At 41.4% G+C, this 24,403-nt stretch overlaps 1 protein-coding gene and 1 long non-coding RNA gene across 2 annotated transcripts; both read right to left on the reverse strand.

Moving 5' to 3' along the window:
• Positions 1–12: 12 nt before the first annotated feature.
• LOC306969416 lies at positions 13–3,169 on the reverse strand. The gene is made up of 4 exons (XR_013793321.1): positions 3,127–3,169; positions 980–1,103; positions 830–898; positions 13–149 (listed from the first exon to the last, which is right to left on the reverse strand). It is a non-coding gene; the product is annotated as an uncharacterized lncRNA (long non-coding RNA).
• An 829-nt stretch (positions 3,170–3,998) lies between these two features.
• Positions 3,999–21,920, reverse strand: LOC306969575 (voltage-dependent T-type calcium channel subunit alpha-1I-like; the record flags this gene model as incomplete). The annotated part of the gene is made up of 15 exons (XM_079565238.1): positions 3,999–4,052; positions 4,919–4,996; positions 6,614–6,634; positions 6,888–7,043; positions 8,848–8,965; positions 10,490–10,654; positions 10,727–10,875; positions 11,677–11,884; positions 12,535–12,674; positions 12,737–12,829; positions 14,542–14,836; positions 15,051–15,207; positions 15,293–15,381; positions 19,137–19,273; positions 21,693–21,920. The coding sequence occupies 15 exons, from the start codon at positions 21,918–21,920 to the stop codon at positions 3,999–4,001; spliced, it is 2,088 nt and encodes a 695-aa protein (XP_079421364.1).
• Between the last annotated feature and the right edge of the window lie 2,483 nt (positions 21,921–24,403).

Here is a 24,403-nt window from a genome sequence, read left to right on the forward strand (position 1 = left end):
TTGAGCAGCCCCAGGAGTCTGCTTTTGCCAGAGCTGGCCAGGGCCACGGTGATGTTGATGCCGCTGATCAGCACGAGCGCAGCGTCCAGGGCGTTCCACGCATTGCGGAGGTATGCGCCTTTCCCGAAAACCAAGCCGTTAGCCAGCACCTGCAAATAAGCACGATAACCTGATAATGTGGCTTTCCTGATTTCGCTCTGATTTAGTCCATTTGTAAGATTTGTTTTGACACTATTTATAGGAAAAAAGCCCTGAATGTTTTAGAAGAAAGTAAAATAAACAAATAACTAAATTAAACACAATTGCACAATGGGTAATAGAAATATCTGTAATAGATAAATGTTCTTATTTGTTTCTATTTATAAGATAAAATAAGATAATCCTATTGATTAAAATGTAGTGTGGCTTTAAAGCCCAAATACGACATTTTCAATGCTGCGAATGAAAAAAGGTTAAGGTTTTGTAAACACTCAATCAAACAGAGAGGGGTAGTTCTAATATTCGAAATAAAACTGGAGACGACAAGCGACTGTTGAGCGTAAAATGGTGTCTGATCTCATTCAGAGCGGCAGCGGAGTGGGATCACGATCAGAATTTACTATACGATAAATAGTTGAGCAATATCATTATTTAATCTAAATTTAATGCCAGTTTGAATCCAATTTAGTAACATTATAAGGCCTTAATGGTGGCACAATTCATTCAATGACAATGCATGAAAGACAAAAGAATCCTTTCCATTTGAACATTCTCTGAGTGAATCTTCAGCGTAGTAACAGGGGAATGAGCAGAGGGGTTCGAACACATGACCCTCCTGTGTGTTTCTCACCTTGAGGGTCATCTCCAACATGAAGATCGCCGAAAACGTGTAGTCCAAGACGTCCAAGACGAACCGCATCTAGAAGACGGTCCGCGATTAGTTACAAAGCAGCGTTCACATATCTGCGCACTTCCCCGACGGAGGGCTGTGTTATCTTACTGTGGTGCCCCTGGCGATGTTGGGGTTTTCCACGGCCACGGAGACGCAGCTCGCCAAGATGAAGACGAGGATGATGATGTCAAAGCTCCGTTGGGACGTTATCTTCTGAAGAAGCTGACGGAATCTGGGCACACAAGAAGGCACGGGTTATATCTCGATTCCAGCTCGACACGCACCAGACTTTTGGACGTCTGGAGAAAATGTGCTTGGTTAAGGTGGGGTTTAGGAGCTTAGGTGGTCTTAATGGTCTGAACCTACATTGTCAAATTTAGCACATTTTTGATGTAACACATTTGTATTGCACAGAAAGCCTTATGTTAGCAGAGCAGTGCATAAACTATTTAATCTTGTGTGAGCTCTTATTCCTCATATCACATGTTCCTCTGCTTTCAGCTGCAGGTCGAGTCAAGCAGATTTGATGATTATTCCAGAGGTGACGCCATTTTAAAGTTTGACCTTTTTTTTGTATGGTTTTCTGTTTTCAATTGGAAACCATTGAAAATTGAATAGATCAGTCCAGGGTATTTTTTTTTTTAGACTTTGTTTTATATTTAACCTTTGTTTAAAGCAGTGCTAAGTAACTCATGTCCCCTCCTTAATTGTCTGTGAGAGTAAACACTACGCTGACAGAAAAGACAAAGGGACAGAGGGACATTGTACATCAAAATACACAATGGAGATCATTTTTTTCGCTCAAACTTGGCTTTAAGTGCCGCTAGTCTGAAGCTAGCTTTGCCCGTTAGTCTGTTAGCTTCTTCTAAGTGATTCCATTAGTGTGTATTGTGCCTCAGACATGGTGGCAGCAAAGTTGCAATTGTGGTTTTCTGGACAGAGACACCAGGGGGAGATGAAAGACCCCCCCCCAATCATCCCATTAACACTTGTACCCTATTTTCCGGACTATAAGTCGCACTTTTTTTCATAGTTTTTTTTACACCGGAGTGACTAATGTGATCTTTTTTTTTTTAATTGAAATATATAATTTCACATGCCACTAGAGGACACTGCAGGCTAATCGAGCAGCAGAAAAAAAGTTTGGAGTAACAGCCAGAGGAGCTAGTTTGCAAATGAGAGCTTGAAAAACATGTTACCGGGAGAGGCTTGTCAACGGTGCAGTTATGCCTCCGTGCCCTGGTAGTTGCCAAGGTGATTGTCAGGAGTGACACAGAGGAAGAAGATTTCAATGGATTTAGTGATTTGGAGTGAGATGGAGAGTTTGGTATGTTCTTTATGCTACAGTTATCTGAACTGTTCATGTGATGTTAACATACCAGACAGACCTATTTCAGCTGCTGTTTATGCTTCATGTAGCTAACCATCGATGTGTTGCGTTAGCATACCGTACGCCTATCCAGCCTGTTGTTTTTTCTTCATGAGGCATATTTTGGCTAGTGTGTCTTATACTCCGGACTGGAGCGACTTAACGCCATGTGTCGCTAATTCACGACATACCACTTCCTGCAGGTCTCCACTTAATTTAGCACAAGCATGAAAGCAAAAATACTGATAATATTTTTTTTTTCTAAAATTGTAAATACATTCAGGCGTCAAGGGGATATATGTTTTTTTCGTCTTCATTACGCGTATTTTGGCTGGTGTGTCTTATACTCCGGAGCGACTTAGAGTCCTGAAAATACGGTCCCCGGACGGACTACAGAAAGGATTTATTAAGGTAAACAAGTTACTTAGTACTTCTTTAACCAGGAAAGTCCCACTGAGATGAAGAATTGCACATGTTTTTAGTGGTAGGGGAAACTGGAGCATCATGACCTTCTAGCTGTTGTCTGAACATTTTATTTGTGCATAGGGATCCATTGAATTTGTTCTCCCGGAAGAACTTTTTCAGCAAAGAATGTATTTTTGTGCGTAAAGGCTGTAAACTGTGATTTTTAGATGTCACAGCGCACGACATGGGGATTGTAAAATCGTAAGCTGCACTCGCCTCCACTGTGCGATGCTTCAAAGAGACAACCATAGCTACGACCAAAGTGTTATCTTAGCAGTTTCAGTTTCTATGTTGTCCCTGTCTCACTGTACGACCTACCACCTGCCAAAATGGCTTTATTGTGCCGTGAATGAGGCCCTTTACCCCTGAGCGCATGTGAGACTGATAAATGTCTGCATCTGCACCTATAAGATAGGCCTACCTGTTGTTCGGAGACAGGAGGAATAAGGACCAGTGCTTTCGCTTCTTCCACCAGGAAGGGGCGTATTTTCTGCCGACTGACTTGATGTAGCGCAAAGCCACACCTCTATAGCCGGGCTCCTCCTCAGTCGCCACCTAAACACACAGAACAGAGAACAGTAGCATGAGGAAGGCGTCAGAAGTCTTTTGTCTCTTTCTGTTTATTTACCTTTAGACCATGTTCCAAATTATTATGCAAATGACATTTTTCTCTGATTTTCTACATTGTCAACTAAAATGAGAGTCAGCATAATTTTCAAGTCTTCAACTGTTAGAGGATCGTTTGAATGTGGTTGAAAAAATCTCCCAGTGATAACAGCATTTTTTTCAAAAACACTGTTTGAGGGGAAAAGCTGAGAAGTTTCAAGGTGATACAAGTATGGTACAGGTCTGTGATCAATTCAGTGTAAGTGTAGCTTTTTCAAGAATTAGAATTATGCATTATATGAGAAATATTTGGTACAATCAATAACTGTCCTGTAATATTGCAATAACAATATTATACTTATTATTTCAACACATTATATTCACCAAAACAAGGCAGAAATTGAACTTAAGTGGGAAAATTGTAAATAAAACTGAACTGGTCTATGAACAGGATCTGCAAAAACAATGGAAAAAGTCACATGACATGGAAAAACGCGCTGTCATCAGGGCAAGGAACAATATCATCAGGTTTGCCGCTCACAGGGTCCTACAGGGAATTTTTTATTTTATTTCGGACAGTGAATCTGCTGCCGGACGAGAGGAGAGTTTGTCTGGCCCTGCAGGTGCACAAGTCACAGCTGCTTCCTGTTTGTCAAGTGCACGAAACATGAAAAAATGACTGAAAGCTTAAAGAACGTCTGCCTCAACGCCGCTCAGCCAATCAGATCCTACGAACAGAGTCTGCAAACATGGAAAAGTCAATGCATAAATAATGCTCCGTCCACACCAAACTCGTTTTGGCGCCTCCAAAGCGTCAGGTTTACATTTAAAATACATGGAGGACGCGCCTCCGGGGGGCGTCAAGATGTCCCGCAGCGCGTCACGCGCCTCCTCCGCGGCGCGTTTTGAGGTTTTTCGCGCTTGGTGAGCGTTTGACGCGCCTCCAGGGCGTCGAGCGCGGCCGACGCTCGAGTTGGGAAATGTTGAACTTTTTGGCGAAATTCGCGAGCGTCGACCAATCAGGAGCTTTCTCCCCATAGTGACGTACGTTGTAGCTAAGCCACCGGGGCAGATTCTACGCCAGCCCCACAGATGTCAACAAGTCGCAAGTCACGGACGTAGCTTCTTTGTGAACCGGAGCTACAGCCGCTCTGGGACTTTTTTTTTTTTAGAAAGACACATCAGTGCTTCTTTATCTAAACACCAGGATTAAAAGCGGCGGAAGTACCGTTGAAAGCGACTCTCGTCCGAGCGCAGCTCCTGGAGCAAATGGTGAAACTCGCAAAACTGAGAACGCCTTCGGACGATCTCATGAATCCAGACACGGCGCCGACGAGCCCGTAGACGACGTTATCTGGCTTTATGAAGCAATAAAAGCCAAGCCACTCTCTCTATGTCATCCATGTTGATAACTGATAACTGACAACGGCTCCCAACGCGCTCCACGACGACGCTCTTGACGCGCGTCGAGAGCGTCTTGACGCTTGGTTACGAGCGTCTGACTTGAATGAGCACAGGCGTCCAACAACGGGCGTGACGCGCGTTTTTGACGCCCAAATCGAGTTTGGTGTGGACGGAGCATAAGTCCCGTGACACGGCAAACTCACCGCTGCCGCTGGAGGCCGAGCTGCCGCGGGGTTCTCTGGGTCCAAAACGATGTTGTCTGGGTTGGCCACCTCGAGGTTCTACGGGATAAAGGAAACGTTTCATTCTTGAGACTCTCGGATCTGACTTTCCACTCTGAAAGTACGATATTATTCTATTCGGATCAAGACGGGGTTGTGAATGTGCCCTAAATCATCCTCCACGAAAGCGACGCGCAAACAGGCTAACCAGGAGTTTGACCATTCGGACACGAACAGAACAAGTTTGGTGAAGGTTTCCCGGATGTTAAAACTCCACGGAGGACTCTGTGTGACGTATATGGGAGTGTGGGGTGTGGAAGAGGGAGATAGGGACTGAATATGCAGCAGGATTACTGGAAAACATGCACGAAAACAAACTCACCGCTGCCTCTGGCTGACAAGCTGCCGCGCTGTTGGCAACGTCCTAGGGGAAAGAAGATGAAATATTTTGAGCATTTACACCGCAGAAATTGCATAGCCTGGTAAAAAAAGAAACTAGCAAGCCGAGCATTAAGGGAAGCGAGAAATGGCTTGAACTGACAAAATTCGGCAAGTAACAACTAACAATACATGGCAGCCTTTTAAAAGAATTCCAACTTGAATGTAGAGCCATTGCGTGATGATACAACCCCCACATTCCCAGCAATATGTTGCTCAGGAATGCTCCACACTGTGGCTTTAAGCATTCCAATTAGCAACACTTCAGATGACAGCCCATGAGTTCAAAGTGTCACAATTGGCCACACCGCCTTTGCTCTGCCCAATCCTGTCAGACCTTGGAAGCTAAGCAGGGAAGGGCCTGGTCGGTACTTGGATGGGAGACCGTTTGGTTACCACCAGGAAGCCTAGCGAATGTAGTGAGTGGTTGGTGGTGGTCGGAGGGGTGCAGACTGGTTGCCTCTCTTCCGTCAGTCTACCCCAGGGCAGCTGTGGCTACAATAGAAGCTTACCACCACCGAGTATGGAGTGAATGAATAATGCAATGTAAAGCGTCTTTGAGTGTCCAGAAAAGCGCTATGTAAAACCAATGCATTATTAATTGTAAACATGGTGTAACAAAGGTGTACACAGCTTTGTAATGTCATTCTTAACCTCTTAACCCCCACTTTAACCGAGTGCAAAGTGACGACAACATGGCAACAATGCAAGGAAAAAGAACCATTAATATCAGTTTGTAGCTTTCAAATTTCTTAAGATTTGCAAACTTTTAATCAAACAGAGGAAAGAGAATTGGACAAAACGAGAAACTTTTGAACAACAAAAGTCAATTTCAGTCCAAACTGCAGCTGAATATGTTTTAGTCCATAGTTTTCGTATTTTCGATGAACTTATACTGCAAAAAGTGTTGAGTAACATCAGCATTTTCAGATAAAGTTTGATCTAATGCCAGTTTGAATCCAATTGAATTCTTGATGACATTTAAGGCCTTGATTTTGGCACAATTTAATCACTTTTAATGCTTTTTAATGCCCCGCGGGCTGTAGTCTAAAGTGAGACGCTATGTCCACCTTTGTTACACCTTGTAGGCCTTTGTTACACGTACACACAGTTATTTAACCTTACACTTTAATGTGTATTTACCTGCACTTACACACTTACACTAAAGTGTTACCTTACAGGGTCTAATTAATGTTTGAGTCATGTGCTTTGAAGGCAAAATAGTGTAAATAAACTCACCTCGTCGCCGTCCGGTTCCATCTGCAAGAAAAACAGGGACATATATCCGTATCAGTGAAATGCACATGGATAAATAGCTCATAAATACTTTTATTTCTCTAACGGCTCAGTTTAATCCGAAAATGTGAAGATCTCTGCGGATATTTGAGAATTTGTCAAATCAAAGCCCAGGCCTCTGTTCGCTCCAGGGAACGGTGCTCCAGACAGTGCAGTGCAATATTTCAGTGTGATCTACAGGAGCGTTCACTTCTCTGGTGTGAAAGTGCACACGTACCTGCTCGTGGAACGTCTCCACGACGATGCTGACCAACACGTTGAGCAGCAGGTATTTGCAGAGCACGATGACCGTGATGAAGAACAGTGCTGCCCAGGCGTTGGTGGCCTCCATGCCCGTGTACATCACAAGGTTCCAGTCGCTCAGGGTCTGGATCTGCGCAGGCATAAGATCACACATACTGTTTACTTTGTGCACTGGTAGAATTCTGCCATAGTTTCCCGGCACAATGAAAGATCATTGTAACTATCCAAACAGACGATTAAAAATGTTTACCAGACAGCATTCATTAAGAAGAATACTGCGGATACTCAAAAACTATCCTTAATCTACTACTAGCATTTTGTGCCCTATTCGCACAGGATTAGAATGATGAAATATTACTGACAAACTCCGAGTTCCCAAGGTAATTCTAGTCCCGTGCGAGTTGGAGTTTGGAAAGTTTTTGACCAGCATAATAAAGTATAAATAAGGACAACATCGATTCAAAACGTATTTTGACCAGAATGACCAGACATGAATGCTGTCTTTTTTTTCATCCATTTAAAAAGTATGAAAGAGAATAACTATATGGCGTAATTATATTTTCTATTCCTACAATGCAACAATATTGATATTTGTACATTCTAAATGGATGTAACATAATTTAAAATATATATAGCACCTGTAGGTTGGTTAGTGCTAGATCGTATGCTCCGGAGGGACAGTCTGCTGTGAAAACGTGAGATATCATGACACAAATTAAGGTTAGGGCCAGGGAAATGGTTAACCTCTTAACTCCCGCCTGAACCGAGAGGATCTTTTTCCTCACGTCATCAGATTTTTTTTCCCAACATTTTTTTGTTGGGTATTCAACAAATTTTTGTAACTGTTTTGTCATTTTTTTTATCACATTTTTGTAATTTTTTTTGTCACATTTTTAATCCATTTTTTCGTCACATTTTTGTCATTTTTTTAAATCAATTTTTTGTCATTTTTTCATCAATTTTTTGTTACATTTGTGTAATTTTTTTGTCAATTTTTTATCATTTTTTGGTCAATTTTTTTCTCACATTTTTGTCACTTTTTTCTCACATTTTTGTCCTTTTTTCGTCAAATTTTAATCAATTTTTTGTGACATTTTTGTCATTTTTTTGTGACATTTTTGTCATTTTTTCGTCAATTTAATGTCAATTTCTTGTGACATTTTTGTGACATTTTTGCAACTTTTTCATCAATTTTTCGTCACTTTTTTGTCACATTTCCATCATTGTTTTCGTCTCAGTTTTGTTTCTATTTTCACACCTTTTTTCCAGAAGCTTTTGGACTGGGGTAAAGCCAAACAAAATGTGCTCGGTTCAGGTGGGAGTTAAGGGGTTAACTTTAGGGTTAGGATTAGGGTTATTTGTATTTTTAGACAAACCAACTCATAGATCTATACAAAATCACAGCAGACCGTCCCTCCGGAGCATACGATCTAGCACTAACCCTGTAGGTTTCATATGTCCTCACTTTTGAGCCTAAGTGTCCTGCTTTTCAATGTCATGACCTGGTGACCCTCGGTGAGGATCAGCAGCAATGGGAAGGCTCACAGATAAGGAGCACTGAGCTATACAGTCAATACTAGTCTGGCGACTTAAAGGGACTATACAGAGTTTAAAAATGTTAAAATTATGTATTTTCCTCCCCCTACATGTTCCAGCCATGTCCTAATGTGTAGAATGAGCCCAGACCTACGAATGAATAAGAGACTTGTTGTCATCATTCAGTTTCCATTATCCTAACATAATTTCTGTAAACCTGTGTGAATTACTGACATTGCTGATCCGGTGGGAATGCAGATAAAAATAACCAACGTCCCCAGGTCATTCTAATCCCATGCGAATACGGCTTTTGTGAATAAAACTCAGAATATCCATGCTGAAAGAAAAGCTTATGTTCTATTTATTGGCTGTGAGAGACTGCGTGTGAATGAACCGACCTGAAACACAGTGACCATGGCCCACAGCAGGCTGTCGAAGTTCCGGCGGGCGTGGATGGGGTCATTCAGACTGGACAGGAAGTTGGTCTTGCAGCCGAAAATATGCATACCGAGCACACTGCAATGAGACACACACAATGAGCTATGTTATGGTGTTATATACTGTATATCCGACAAACAACAGTTGAAGTTCAATCCTTGAAGCCCCTCTTTCCTTTAGAGGGCACATGTATACAATATTAGCTTTGAACAGAGGCATGCATCGGACGGTACCGGACAACATGTGCTTTTGTTTGGGTGCGTTAACACAATTACGGCCAAGCTGTAGACGACATCGTTTTCTCCTGGGACACGGACATTGTTCAGCTCACGATAGCGGTAATGAAGTGTTTAGTTGACCTGTGACAGCCTTTAGGTAGAACACAAGGCAGCGCAATGTAAATGAGGACATGAATGTGAGGCTGCCATCAGAGACCAGAGCTGCTTGTAATAAACCACGGCTCAGTCGACCTCTTCTCTCTTTATTAGCGACGCCCTCTCGCCAGATGGCCCGATGCTAACATATAGCATCAAGTTAGCATTCTCCGTTATTTATGTATTTATGGGCTGTTGAACCACTTTGCACCTCTCCATGTCTTTGTATCTTTATTTAATAGAAATAGTATATTCATATTTCAGCATTTGTTAAAGTAGTTTTTGAATAATTAGAGAAAGTTTAGATTTTTCTCCAAATTGTTTTCCCCCTTAACTGTTTTTAAACACTTAATTTAGCTTGTTCAAAACATCTTTCATGTATGTCAGTAACTAGGGATGGGCACCGTTAAACGGTTCCTACTTGGAACCGACCGAGGCGGTATAGAAAAATTGTAATTCTTTCTCATTCAGAGCTAAACAAAATCAGTTATGAACCAGGACTAAACCAGGACTGAATAAGAAACTTGAGCTTTTAGTCAAACTGAAAAGCAAAAAAGAGCAGTGACAACAAGAAAGACGTCTTTACCTTTAGCGACAGACCCGGAGGCTGAGCTTACGTGCTCTTGTTTACAACTTTACAGCAGCTGCAGCGACAGGAATATCAAAGATTGTTTGTTGTTTGTTGAAAGTTAGCGCTCACTCTGTATTAGACATTGTTGGTCCAGTTTTGGTAAATTGTTAGTGGCAGAGTGAGGCTCACACCATGTCAGGATCTTTGACGTGTGAAGTTGCTTTCGCTTCGTCGAACAGCGCAGTGTGTTTAGAAAAGTTTAGCTGAAAGAAAACCATGTCCTGATGTGGATCTGTCCTGTCTCTGCAGCTTAAGAGGTAATAACGTCCTTTCTTTCTTTTTATTACTGCTTAAGTGGAAATTGTGCTCAAAACACAAAGTCACAGGCGACGCTGCTGCTCCTGTGTAGCTTCTGCTGTGCCGTTTTAGGATTTTTTCCTGAACTATACTTTTAATACACGTTATTTTTATTGAATTAAAATAACATAGGTATCGAAAAAAGTACCGTTAAGGCACCGGAACCGAAAAGCAGGTATCGTTAAAGTACTTGGTATCGGAAAAAAACGAACGGTACCCATCCCTATCAGTAACCTACAGGAGAAGCATGAACACCTCGAACCTTCCCCAAACAGATTGTGGGTTGGTGTGGGATCTTACCTGTACCAGTAGATGCTGAGGAGCAGTAGTGCGCAGAGCCAGATTGCCTTCTGTAGCGTCTTCCACAGCACGAGCAGCAGCTTCCTGAGCAACTTGGAGCAGAGCACGCAGCGGGCGAACTTGAAGAGCGCGGAGTATCGTGTACGGGAAATCACCTCGCCGATGCTGCGCACAAAAAGCAGGAGTTAGCCAGGTCTGGAGAGGCATGAAGGACAGACGGATTCGGGTCTGAACTACCTGACGACAACGGTCACAAACTCCGCGACTCTGTGGAAGTCTTTGAAATAGCCCCACGAGTGAGCGGCGAGTTTCATGAGCATCTCCAGCAGAAACAGGATGGCGAAGACGATTCCGCAGATCCAAATGGCGTCGTCCATTCCGTCAGGCTAGTGGGAACAATAAAATAGTTATTAAGTACTGTATTGGTGCGGGAAAGTAATCGGAATCGGGTCAGAGTCACTGGCATCGAAGAAATGAAAGTAAATCTTTAGGTCTTGTGTTGATGCTGTTATTCCATAGACTTCACTAAAGCACTTTTTTCACATTTTATCACCCATATTGCCATAATTTTTTTCTCCTTTTCCAATTTGTTTCCCTCATTTTTGCTAACTTTTATTACAAACATTTTTCTATATTTCTGCCATTTCCCCCCCCATCTTCCCCAATTTTTCCCTCAATTCATTCCACATTTTCACCCATTTTTTTACACAATATTTCCTTAATTTTGCCACATCTTCCGCACATTCTTGTCCTGTTTTCTGGTTCTAGGTGACAAATACTAAAGTAAATGTATTGGAAAAAGTATCGTTCAGACATCGGTATAGAAAACCAGGGATCATTAAAGGGCCGGTATTGGGAAAAACAGTACCCAGCCCTAGTCACCACGTTGAGATCAGAAAAGGGTGTGATTCATGTGTTTGTCCAGCAGTACACATCTCAGTCCTTTCTAAAATGTGAAAAGTGGACATTTACTGTGACCTAAACATCGATATTTGACATTTGATCATTTCAAATAATTGCAAGGGACTATGGACAAGTCTGTAAAGAGATACTGTGCTGAAATACTGTGGTTCTTGCTCTTTGGTGGAACAGAAAGTTATTGAAGACAAAGAAAAGCCAGGGCACTTTCCCTGCGTCCTGAGTTGAAAGGTCACCAGCACAGTCAGATTGCCTGAAAGAAGAGTTACCTGGTCGTGGTGTTCAGCTGCGATTACGGCGGTGCTCGCGATCGCGAACAGAAGCATGACTTGATCGAACAGCTTGCTGTCCACAACTTTCTTGAGTTCGGCCCTCACTGGCGTCCACCAGGAGAGGAACCTCTGCACCGCCTGGAGACTGTAGAGCCTTTCCCATGACGCAGCCACTGCTCTGCACCAAGGATTGTCTGACCAAAACCTAAAGAGAGAAAGAGGCCGATGAAAAGAGCAGTGGCCTTGCAGATTTGAATGTACGCGCATTAATCGCATTCATATTTTTTGTCCCCCTTTTGTTGTGTTTTTTGTTGTTGTGCATAACTTTAAATCAAAACAATCAAGTGACTTCCTGTTTCAATCCAGCACACCAAAATAAAAGCACCATCTTATTCATTCGTTCAACTTTCTTTCTGCCTAACTATTAACAGACAAACACAAAATGTGTGCATGTAATTATATTCTTGTAATGTTGCAGGTACCTACTGAACTAATCAATCAGATGAGCTGTGAGCTTTTATTTTGGCGTTCTAGATCAAAACAGGAAGTCACTTCTTGGGCGCCGTTGTTATGATTTGAAGCTATGCGCAGTGTCAATTTGTCGCTTTTTTGTTGAGTTTTTGTCACATTTTTGTTTACAGCTCATAGGCCAATGCGACGCCTCATTTAAAAGCTAAGACCTTGCAGTTTCTGAAAATATGTGTGAGATCTGTGTGATCTGGTCTCTTAACCGCCTTAACCGAGCACATTTTTTCCAGTTTGACTTTACCCAAATCTAAAAGCTTCTTGAAAAAAAAAAGCGTCAAAATAGGAGGATGAAAACACACAAAAACATTCGATCTCAGAGCTTCTTACCTGGTAGCCCAGGAGATGATCTTGTTGAGCATGGTCTCCAGGAACCCTTGGTCGTCGTCATGCTTATGTTGGTCCATGGTCTCAGAGAACTGTGCCGTGATGACGACGGCACACACATTCAGCATGACAAATGCGCCGATCTGTCCAGAGAAAACTCATTCAGCTCTCGCACAGGATGCATCATGAAGACAAGTGCACTTACGATGGTGAGGATGACGAAGAACAGGAACGACCAGAAGGAGTAGGCATCCATGACCATGTACATGATCGTAGTCCATCCCTCTAAGGTGACCGCCTGGAAAAAAGACACAGCATCTCACACCATGTTTGCCCCATTTTCCCCCATTTTTTTTTTCTAATTTTTTGCCTCAAATTGTCATTTTTAGTATTATCACAAATACACATGAGCGCGAGCTTTAATCTAGAGTGAGAGACTCTGTAGCCCTTTGTTACACCTACATCTTGTACACCTTTATTACTCTTCGAACACAGTTATTAAACCTTGCACTTTAATGATGTGTAATGACCTGTACTTAAATGTGTAATCACTTTCTTGTTTCCTGTACCTACACATGGAATTTGAGGGCTGTAATCTAAAGATTTACCGATCGATCTACGCTCCCACTCTCACCTATGGTCGTGAGATTTGGGTAATGACCGAAAGGACAAGATCGCGAATACAAGCGGCCCAAATGAGTTTCCTTCGCAGGGTGGCTGGGCGCACCCTCCGAGATCGGGTGAGGAGCTCAGTTACCCGGGAGCAGCTCGGAGTAGAGTCGCTGCTCCTCCATGTCGAAAGGAGCAGCTGAGGTGGCTCGGGCATCTTTTCCGGATGCCTCCTGGTCGCCTCCCGCGGGAGGTGTTCCAGGCATGTCCTAGTGGGACAAGACCTCGTGGAAGGCCCAGGGCACGCTGGTGGGACTATGTCTCCGAGCTGGCCTGGTGTCGCCTCGGGGTCCCCCCAGAACAGCTGGAGGAGGTGTGTGGATCGGGATGTTTGGGCATCTCTGCTGAGACTGCTGCCCCCGCGACCCGGCCCCGGATAAAGCGGAAGAAAATGGATGGATGGATGGATGGATGGATGCATGGATGGATGGATAATCTAAAGTGTTACTGGTGGTTTCTCTGAGGGCAGGGAATATGGAGCATGGATGATTATGATTTTAATGAAAATAATTTCACGTTCATATGAGCTCAGGAGAGTCCAGCCAATTTATATTTAGATTCCTGACATACAATTATTTGAAATTGTTTTCCTGTTTTAAATATTCCTTGTTTGCTCTTTAAAGTAAAACTTCATAAAAACAAAAATGTTTTTGTTTTATCCTCCTCGTGCCTCGAGCTCTGCTGTGATTGACAGCCGTCTCTATGGAGTCTCAATGGAAAAGGGGACGGAGTTAAGTGTGTCTCTGCTCAGAGTGACTGCGGGGCAGAGGATCAGACCGGGGCAAACTCTGGCCTTTGTGAAGCAGCAGAGACCGTCACTGGAGTCACTGGGCTTTCCACTGGGTTTCCCTATCTCAGGGCCACGGCCTGTAGGACCAGAGGAGCTCAGAGCAAGGGTTGTCCTGTCCTCAGGTGTAAAACTACTTTGGGACAATCAGCCTTCACCTACAAGGCACTAAAGCCTGGAAATGTTGACCCACTGAACAGGAGGGAGAGTTTTCAAACATAAGCTCAAAGAGGTTACATGAGCTCATCAAACATACTGAAAATAAAGTCTGAAGAGAAGTTTTGGTTAACCCGTTAACCCCCACCCGAACCAAGCGCATTCTCTCAGTTTTGGCTTTACCCAAATCTAAAAGCTTCTTGAAAAAAAGCATCCAAATAGCGTCAAAAACGGGGATGAAAAACACAAATGAGGCATTACACTGGCCTACAGGCTGTAAGCTCCAGTCAAGAAGCTTTTAGATTTGGGTAAAGCCAAACTGGAGAAAATGTGCTTGATTCAGGCGGAGGGTAGGAGGTTAAATGAATGCTTCCTCTTTGGTCTGAAACGACATCTACCTGGAAAATGGAGATGAGCGCGTATCCGATGTTATCAAAGTTGACGGTGTTCCGGAACGGGTTGTCCTCGCTGTTGCTGCATGTGTTGTAGAGCTCATTCCAGTCCACGCACTCCCCGGTGAGGTTGACGCTTGGATCGAACAGGTCGTCTGGATGCAGGGTGCAGAATGTGCCGTTGTCGATGTAGGCCGGGATGTCTTCACAGGTTCGCATGCCGTGGCGGCCCGGGGCAGAGCACAGGAACGGCAGCATCCTGTTCTTCCCGTAGTATGGGGGCATCGACCGGTTGTAATTGCTGTGAACATAACAGGCGATAACTATAAGCATAGATTGTTACTGAATCAATATCAAAAAGGAGAAAAAAGAGCAGTGTCGCTTCCAAATGCATCTGTGCGGACGAGAACTCCATTGATTTCAAATGTTTCCAATAAGGACAGAGTTTCCACAGATAAAAACAGCCGTAGAGAAAGTACTTGAAATGTGATGCAGTGTCGCTTTTTTGTACTTACGCCGCATCCTCGTCCAGAAAACAGCGCCGGTTCAGCTCTCCTGACCAAAGCTGAACGGCGACTGTTCCAAAAATGACAAACACCAGGAAGCACACGGCCACGATGGTCAGGAACATGGGCAGGATCTCAGAGAGCATGGCCACGAACATGCGCATGTCTGCGAGGACAGATAAGAGAGATTTTTAACAGTTGAGCTATTCACGGCGACTCGGGCAGATTCACCAGAGACACTTTGGACTTACGCGGGATTCTCCTGACTACTCGCAGGGGCCGGAGGATGTCAGACCACAGGGAGAGATCAACTTTCACTTTCAGGGTTATGCTTGCGATGCTGAAGACGAAAGCAACAATGTTCTTTCATTTACCGTATGTTTTAAACTTTAAAAGGTAAGTGTATATGACAAATATGTGATTACAACACAACAAAAATGCAATAAAAAAAGTTACAATCAGTTTTGCAGGTCTTAGCGTTCAAATGAGGCGTTACTCTGGCCTATAGGCTGTGAGCCCCAGTCGAGAAGCTTTTAGATTTGGGTAAAGCCGAATAGGAGAAAATGCATTGGGTTGGAGGTTAAAGGTTAAAGGTTTTAGGAAAAGTCATGTTCACAACGACACATAACTGACTCTGTGCATGACTTCAAATCGCCGCCCAAGAAGTGACTTCCTGTTTTGATCCAGCACGCCAAAATAAAAGCAGACAGCTCATCCCATTGATTAGTTCAGCAAGTACTTGCAACATTACAAGAATATAATTAAATGCACACATTTTAAGTGTTTCGCCTGTTAAAAGTTAGGCTGAAAGAAACCTGAACTAATGAACTGCTGAACTAATGAATAAGATGGTGCTTTTATTTTGGTGTGCTGGATCAAAACAGGAAGTCACTTCTTGGGCGTCGTTACTATGATTTAAAGTTATGCACAGAGTCAATTAGATACAGACGGCGTCTTTGCAAATGCCCATTTATGGTCATGTTTGAGAACAGAAAACCAAAACTAAATAAACTTTCTCCCATTTCTCCACCATTACTTTAACAAATGCTGAATTATGAATATATTTTTCTACTAAATAAAAATACAGAGACATGGAGAAGAACAAAGTGGTTCAACAGCCCATAAATACACTGCGTTCAAATGACATTTTTCTAAGATTTTCTAAATTGTCAAATCAAATGAGAGTCAGCATAATTTTCAGGTCTTTAACTGGTAGAACTAAGTAAGGGATAATGTATAGAACGCTGGTCATTATCGGGAAAATAAGTACCGACAGGGCGAACCGGACCCCGACGCGAAGCAGAGGGTTCTTGTTTCACCCTGAAGCGTTCTATACATTATTCCGCTTATTATACGGCCATTTGCCAACTGAACACACACAACATAAACTTCGTACGCTTTTATGAAGGTCGAAAGGTTTATTTAATGACTTCCGCGACAAATAGTTCCCAAAGGTTTGCGCGTTGCGCTGCAGCGTTTGGCTAGGCTAGAAGCAGCAAGGCTAGTAGCTAGCCTAGCTACTTAGTTGAATGATAAAAATACCAGGAGTAGTTCGAAATCCGCACAGTAATCTACACTTTACTGTGCGGATGCCAAACTACTCCTCGTATTACTACGCCTTACATTATAGTTCCTCCTTTTATCCGCTTAGAAAATCCACATTGTTTAATTTTGTGTAATTATACTTTGTAGTGTAACACTTCACATAACCATATTTAAATAGGGAAAACGTGGAAGAGCTTGGTAGCTTCTATCTTCACCAGTTTTGGAGCTATAGAGGAGAGAGGGAGAGGCTAAATGCTAACGCCGTCTGCGCTGTGTTTACGTGACTGAGGGCACAGGGGAAGACCAGACATGTCCTAAAGAACTCGTCAAAGCTAAGGTAAGAACATATCTCAGTATGTAAAAACGGTGGCCTATTCCTTTAATATAGAAGCTGCAGTTACACGTATGACCTGAGGTGGCAGTAGTGAGTATAAAATGGCTAACTTGCATCTAGCCCCTTTAATAGTCCGCCAGAGAACGTAAAACGTACTTAATTACTTTTTATGATGAAACGAAAGCCGGGTTTACCCTGCACGATATTGGCCGTCTGCGACAAACGATCACTCTTCGTGGGTAAAATCTTAGGTCGTAGGTCGTACAGTGAGACAGGGACAAAGAGTTAAAATAGAACCGTTGTATGACCAAAGACGAGCTACGACCGACATCAGGCAGTGTCTAATATTTTGGAGGGCTAGTCGCAGAGTGAGCCTCCTCTCGCTGCAACTAGGATCTCTGTCAGTGTCCTGTCAACACCGCACGCCGCCAGAGTCAAAGCAACAGAGGCCGGGCATGAGCGGGTCCTACACTGCACTTTCCAGGAACCCCATGTCCCCAAGCACCTCACCAGCACGCTCAGGTACTTAAAGTGCATATGACACATTAGACACATTTCTGTTGGACCCGGAAGTAGAGCGATGACATCATTGCTTAATAAACATATGGAAAATGCTATGGAACTTTACCTCTATCTATGTGACTTCCTGTCAGTAGCTTAACCACTTAACCCCCACCTGAACCAAGGACATTTTCTGCAGTTTTGCATTACGCAAATTAAAAATTATCTGGGAAAAAAACGTCAGAATAACGCAACTAAAATGTGACAAAAAAGCGTCAAAAACTCAACAAAATGTGACAAAAACAAGGGTAAGAAGAGACTGACAGGAGTAACAGAAACATGGCAAAAACATGACCAAAAAGCAACAAATGAAGCGATAAAAAAGCAAGAAAAAGCGACAAAAAACACGTAAAAACGCTTCAAATATTTGACAAAAACACGGCGACAACGTGACAAAAAAAGCTAGGATCAGGTTTTGAAATGGAATATTACACTGTTCTCCAGTCGAGAAGCTTTTCGATTTGGGTCAAGCCGACCTGGAGGAAATGCACTTGGTTCAGGCGAGGGGTAAGAGGTTAAAACCTCAAATAAAAATAACTTTTCTGCCCAACATTTCTTCATAAAGTGCATATGACACACTAGACACCATTTTTGCAAGATTTGACCAGATTTTGCTAAAGATTGTAACCACATTTCTTTAGTTTGGCCACTTTTGTGATGTTTATAGTTTCACTTCCTTATTGAACACAAACATTAAGTGACATGGAAGAAGGTAAACTTAACAAATGTATTGACTGTGCATAACTTCAAATCACAACAACGCCACCCAAGAAGTGACTTCCTGTTTCGATCCAGCACATCAAAATAAAAGCACCATCTTATTCATTAGTTCAACTGTCTTTCTGCCTAACTATTAAGAGACACACTCAATGTGTGCATTTAATTACGTTCTTGTAATGTTGCAAGTACCTGCTGAACTAATCAATGAGACGAGCTGCGTGCTTTTATTTTGGCGTGTAAGATCAAAACAGGAAGTCTCTTCTTGGGCAGCATTGTCATGATTTGAAGTTATGCACAGAGTCAATTATGGGCTGTTGAACCCTTTTGCTTTGCTTTGTATCTTTATGGGGTAGAAAACTATTCATAATTCAGCATTTGTTAAAGTAGTTTTGTAGTACTAATTATAGAAAGTTTAGATTTATTCTCCTCTTTGCTTTTCCCCCTCAACTGCTTCAAACATGACCATATGTGGGCGATTCCAGAGATGGCGTCTGGATCTATAGTGGCTGTTTCATTGCATAAGTGGATGCATCATAAAATAAGCATCGCACTGGGTAGGTTTTGTAATTTTTCTTCTCTGACATGAAAACTAATACATTAAGGGAGTAAACTTGTTAAAACTCTCCACTTCAAACACTGCGTGAACAATCAATACTTTCACCACCTCATATTGCAAATGTAACATCCAGGAGCAATGACATTATAAAGTGCATATGACAGGTGTTTATGTTTGCTAAATATTATTCGTCTGATGGGATAGTGATATAATAAAACCGACTTGCACAGATCCAATTGATCGGTCAGATGCTTTTAGCAATGTTCTTTTCACCCTTAACAGCTGGATGGGTTGTTGTGCGGTGTGGCTTCCAATATGATCATGCTATAAAATGAGGGTCACTTGTCATTTGCACTTCAACTTATGACGATCAACTTACTCGGCGATCAAGATGATCAGGTCCAGCTTGTTGTAGTGGTCGCGCAGGAACGTTCCGTCCGCCCCGGACAGCCCCAGGGCTAAGACTCTCATGGCGAGCTCGATGGAGAAAAACACCGTGACCAGGGTGTCCACCAGCTGTATGACAAAACAAAGCATTACTTTCACGAATATAAAGTCAAAGTAGTTCAGCACATTTTTTTCTCTAAAGGCAAAAAAGTGACAAAAGGGCGACAAACATAAGATGAAAAAGGGACGAAAACATGACAAATAAGGAAAAATGTCAAAAACATCAAAAAAGCGACAAAACACGAGTACAGAGTGATGAAGAAGCAACAATAAATCAGCAAATCGTTAAAATCAAGAAAGTAAAAAAGTTGGAATCTGTTTTGAAGGTCTAAGCTTTCAAATGGCCTTACAGAAGCTTTTAGATTTGGGTAAAACTGAACTGGAGAAAATGCACTTGGTTAAGGTGAGGTTTAAGAGGCTAATGAGACAAACTATGACTGAAATATCCAGATAAATAAATAGAGATTAAAGCTAAATAGAAACTAAAGAAATGGCTAAAGTTTTCCATCCATCCATTCATCCTCTTCCGCTTTATCCGGGGCCGGGTCACGAAGATGCCCAGACTGCCTGACCCACACAGCTGTCCTGGGGGAACTCTGAGGTGACACCAGGCCAGCTCAGAGACATAGTCCCTCCAGCGTGTCCTGGGCTTCGAACACGGCCTCCTCCCAACAGGAACACCTCCCGAGGGAGGCGACCAGGACGCATCCAGAACATATCCATATACCATCCATAAAATGTGACAAGATTAGAGAGTTTAGGGACAAATGGGACGCCTCAGTGGTAAGAGACCCCCGTGTGTATCTAAAGTTGGACAAGTTAAAGTGCATATGTAAAACATAGTTCACACAATTATATTTAACATTTTGTTAAAACTTTTTCTCAGCTTTCTGTAGTTTGACCATTTAAGTGATGTTTACAGTTTCATTTACTTTATTGAACACTGACAGAAAGTGACATAGAGAGAGGACAAACATTTTAAACTGTTGCCGTGCCGACCGTGTTATGTCAATTGGAAATGATTGAGTCAAACTGCTCTGGAACTTTCCCTCTATCTATCTCACTTCCTGTCAGGAGCTTAAAAAAATATATAACTTCCTTGCCCAATGCCCAACATTTCTTCCTTAAATTACTGCTTCACTGAAATAAAATGATGTTCTTCATCTAAATAAGTCAAAAGTATTATAACCTGTAATACGCACTTTAAATCTTAAAGTGTTTCTGTGTTTTTACAGTTTTTTTGAATGACAATGTTGGGTCCCGAGTTACACCTGTGTTTCCAGTAAAATGTTGAATTTTCAATAAAAATAATTGGATAATCTAAGCGTTTACCTCTATTTGTAAAGTACAAGACTGTTTTGTCAGTATTTAATGTCCGACAGTTCTGACGCAGCCAGTCAGCTGTCATGGAATTTAGATTTAGTGCATATTGTAAATATGATTTATTACATGGATAACATCTGTTGTAAGTAATAACTATAATTTTATTTCAGTGAAGCAGCAATTTGAATGAAGAAATAGACACAGACGGCATCTCGTCATAGAAGGGGGCGTGGCCTCGCTGAGGGGAAAATAGAATCTTTTGGGAAACACAATTTTTCACTCTTTTTAGCCATTTTCTGGTGGAATATGAACTTATTTATCACATACAAATAAAGTCAAGTCTAAATCGGGTCCATATGGATATTTTCTAACAGCCGATTGTTCTGTAGAAGTGAAAAAATGGCAGTCATAGCAAGCACTAGCTAGCGTTAGCATTAGCTTGATGCTAACATGTTAGCATTCTCCGTTTTTTTTTAATGTATTTATGGGCTGTTGAACCACTTTGCTCCTCTCCATGTCTTTGTATCTTTATTTAGTAGAAAACTATTTTCATAATTCAGCATTTGTTAAAGTAGTTTTTGAATAATTAGAGAAAGTTTAGATTTTTTTTCAAAATTGTTTTCCCCTCAACTGTTTTCAAACATGACCATATATGGGCGATTCCCTAGATGCCGTCTGTATCTATGTTGTGAAGAAAAGTTGTTTTTATTTTAATGTTTAAACTGCTGACAGGAAGTGACATAGACTATAAACATATACATATATATATATATATATATATATATATATACATATACATATATATATATATATATATATATATATATATATATGGGCAACTGCATTTTAAATGTGCTTTAAAAAAAAACTTTGACCTTTAACCTTTAGAGATAAAGTTTGACTCATTTCCCATTGACAGAACATGGTCGGCATTTATGTCAGTTCTTGTCAGTGTCCAATAGGGAAGTGAAACTATAAACATCACAAAAATGTTCAAACTAACAAATTGTAGTGCTTTAGCAGTCTCTGGCCTTCATTCACTCTGTGAATGAAATGAAATACTACACCGGGTATGCTGTTTCTGGCGAGGAAACATGGTTACAAGCTCAAACATGCATAACATGTACCCTCTCCTTTGGAAAACTTCATCAAAACAGTGGCTTACCTCCAAGAATGGGCCCCTGTTGGTGCAGGGGTCGTATGAGAACATGGCGCAACATCCAAGCACCACCATGAGGGCCGACAGGTTGTTCCAGTGAGGTGCGGCGTCCACAGTGATCCATAGAGCCCAGCGCCGGAGCACATCGCTCTGCTTAAAGGTGAAGGCCTCAGGAACCAAGTCTGGATACAGGAGGACCTCCTCGGGGCTGCCTTCAGGATCCTCTTCCACCATGATCGCTGGACCAACCTTCAGAATCGAAAGGAAACATTTAAGTACCAATGCAAATTTAAAGACACACAGTGGAATATTCTAAGGTCACATGTTGTGTACAAGAGCAAATGCAAAACTCACACTGAAAAAGTGTTAGCCGTGCATTAGCATTAGCATTAGCATTAGCATTAGCATCGAGGCCCGGTTGCTAAGTGAGAGAGCTCACTACAGCCAAACATAATTAGATTTAAATTAATTTCTACCTTACAAAAATCGATAACAAAAATGTGCATCATGAAAAGAGGAAAACACATATTTTAAACCAAGCAAAAACATGGCAACCACCTGTCTGCTTCCAGCTCATAGTACAGATGTTTGTTTGTTTTTGTTTTTTTGTACACAGCTAAACAGGAAGGTCCTAAATGTCCTAAATGTCAAAGTTCCCCCCACAATCTTATAAAAAAAAACACCCTTCACGACACCACATTAAAATATTATGTCTATGTCATTTATCAATAAAATATGCTATTTTGGCACATTGCCCTTCAGTTAGCTTTTAGCTAATTTACGTTACTGTTTGATATTGTACAGTATTATGGCCCCAAATCTGACATGACTTGTGCATGTGCTACTCATTTTGCACATGAGCAAACGCATGGTAAATGACCCCAAAATCAATTTTTCACCAACATTAAATTTAAAAGTGACAAAATTGTACAAAATACAGAAAAAACTGTGTGAGAATACTTACCAAATGTGGTGGTGAGTGTCTGTGACCAGCGTCTGGTGTGGTTTGGAAAATCCTTTGCTGAGTCGAAATAAAGCAGCTATCAAAAAGAAAACGTGCTTGTAAAATCCTTTGCTGAGTAGAAATAAAGTAGCTATCAAACAGTACAGGTAGACATATTTTGTAAAATCCTTTGCTGGCTAGAAGTAACGCTGCAATCAAAGGGAAAACCTGTTAGCAATATTTTTCAAAAGTTGTTGCCAGGGAATTGTTTAGAATCACCTGTGCAACCAGTGCATTTTATAAATTCATATTTTTTCAAGAAGGCGCTCTCAGCCTTTGTTTACATTCATATTTAAATAGGCACAGTTCCAAACAGCTGACTGCCAACCAAAAGTCACATGACTGATGGTCATCTTTATGTATTATTAATGAAATATAATGAGTTTGTTGTGTCCATAGAGTCTCAGTCAGTCACTTTTATCTACCGCCACAATTTCCTAATGCGTCCCAGTCTTTAATGTGGTAAACCTGGTCACCCTACCAATGGAGGCCATGTTTAAATTATAGTCATGTCTGAACAATATCTAAACATGTTGTAACAGTGTGAGAACCACTGGCCCACAGTATATTCAACACTATAGGAGTACATTTTACACCAACATCGGGGTTTATTTGGGTCAAATAGTTGGAGTACATTTAACACTGTCCACAGTTGTTTTTAAACACTGTGAAGAGTAAAAATGTTCCCTCATTACCACTCAACTGACGGTAACCCAGTGATGTCTGGCCATTTTAAAGAGTTGTTATATATTCTAACAAAGTGTTTATTGGCCACTGTAAAAAGATAAGTAATATAAGTGTTAGAATATACTCCACATTAGTGTTTATGGGATACTAAAAATGAATCTTACTTGGTGTTGCACTGCAACTGCTAAGTGTTAAAATCTACTCCAAATGAGTGTTCATTCAATAGTGAATCATGAAATGATGCTTGGGGTTTATCTTAAATTTGGGTACAGCGTTTAAAATAAAAAAAACAATGATGATCAACAATGAGTTGCTTCAGGAAAACGGTCATGCCGTTACTTAATATTGGAGAAAATATACTGTTGATAATCTGCAATAAAAGTAATTGCTTCCAATGTTCTTCTCCTTCTGGTATCAAATCTCCAAATATCAAGGCCACATTAAAAGTCCACAGGAAACATTTGGGCAGGTATCCTCATCAGCTAGGCAAAAATGGCAAAAATACTTTGCACTGAATAACTAAACACATCCAAGAAGTGTGTGTAATCCCAAATTGTCCCCAGTTACTTGAACAACTGTACCATGTAGAGCAGGGGTTCTCAAACTTTCAATCAAAAGGTCAGAAAAATTAAATTCACAGAAGTCAAAAGGTCCAAAAAATGTATTCTGCCTTCATTGCACTAAGACTGTAATGTTAAACATGTTAAATGCAATTGTAAATATAATCATTTAATGACCAGATTGCACTCTAAGATGACCAAAAAATGCATAACATTGGAATCTATTAAAAAAAAAATCAATTGCCTGTTGTCTGTAAACTCCTAAAACAAGGTACAAAGGTTGTCGCCAATCTAAACGTGCATTACTCAGACAGCTGTGAACTTGTAACTTTCATGGTTGAACATTCACAATGATAGAGTTGGGTTTTCTAAAATAACTTTTTCATCATATTTCCATTAAGATTTCGCCAGATCACTGCTTTACTTTCTTAGATACAAAGACTTTCAAGTTTTAAAAGCGGCCAATT

This window comes from Gobius niger (assembly GCF_951799975.1).
Source record: "Gobius niger genome assembly, chromosome: 10".
NCBI lineage: Eukaryota > Metazoa > Chordata > Actinopteri > Gobiiformes > Gobiidae > Gobius > Gobius niger.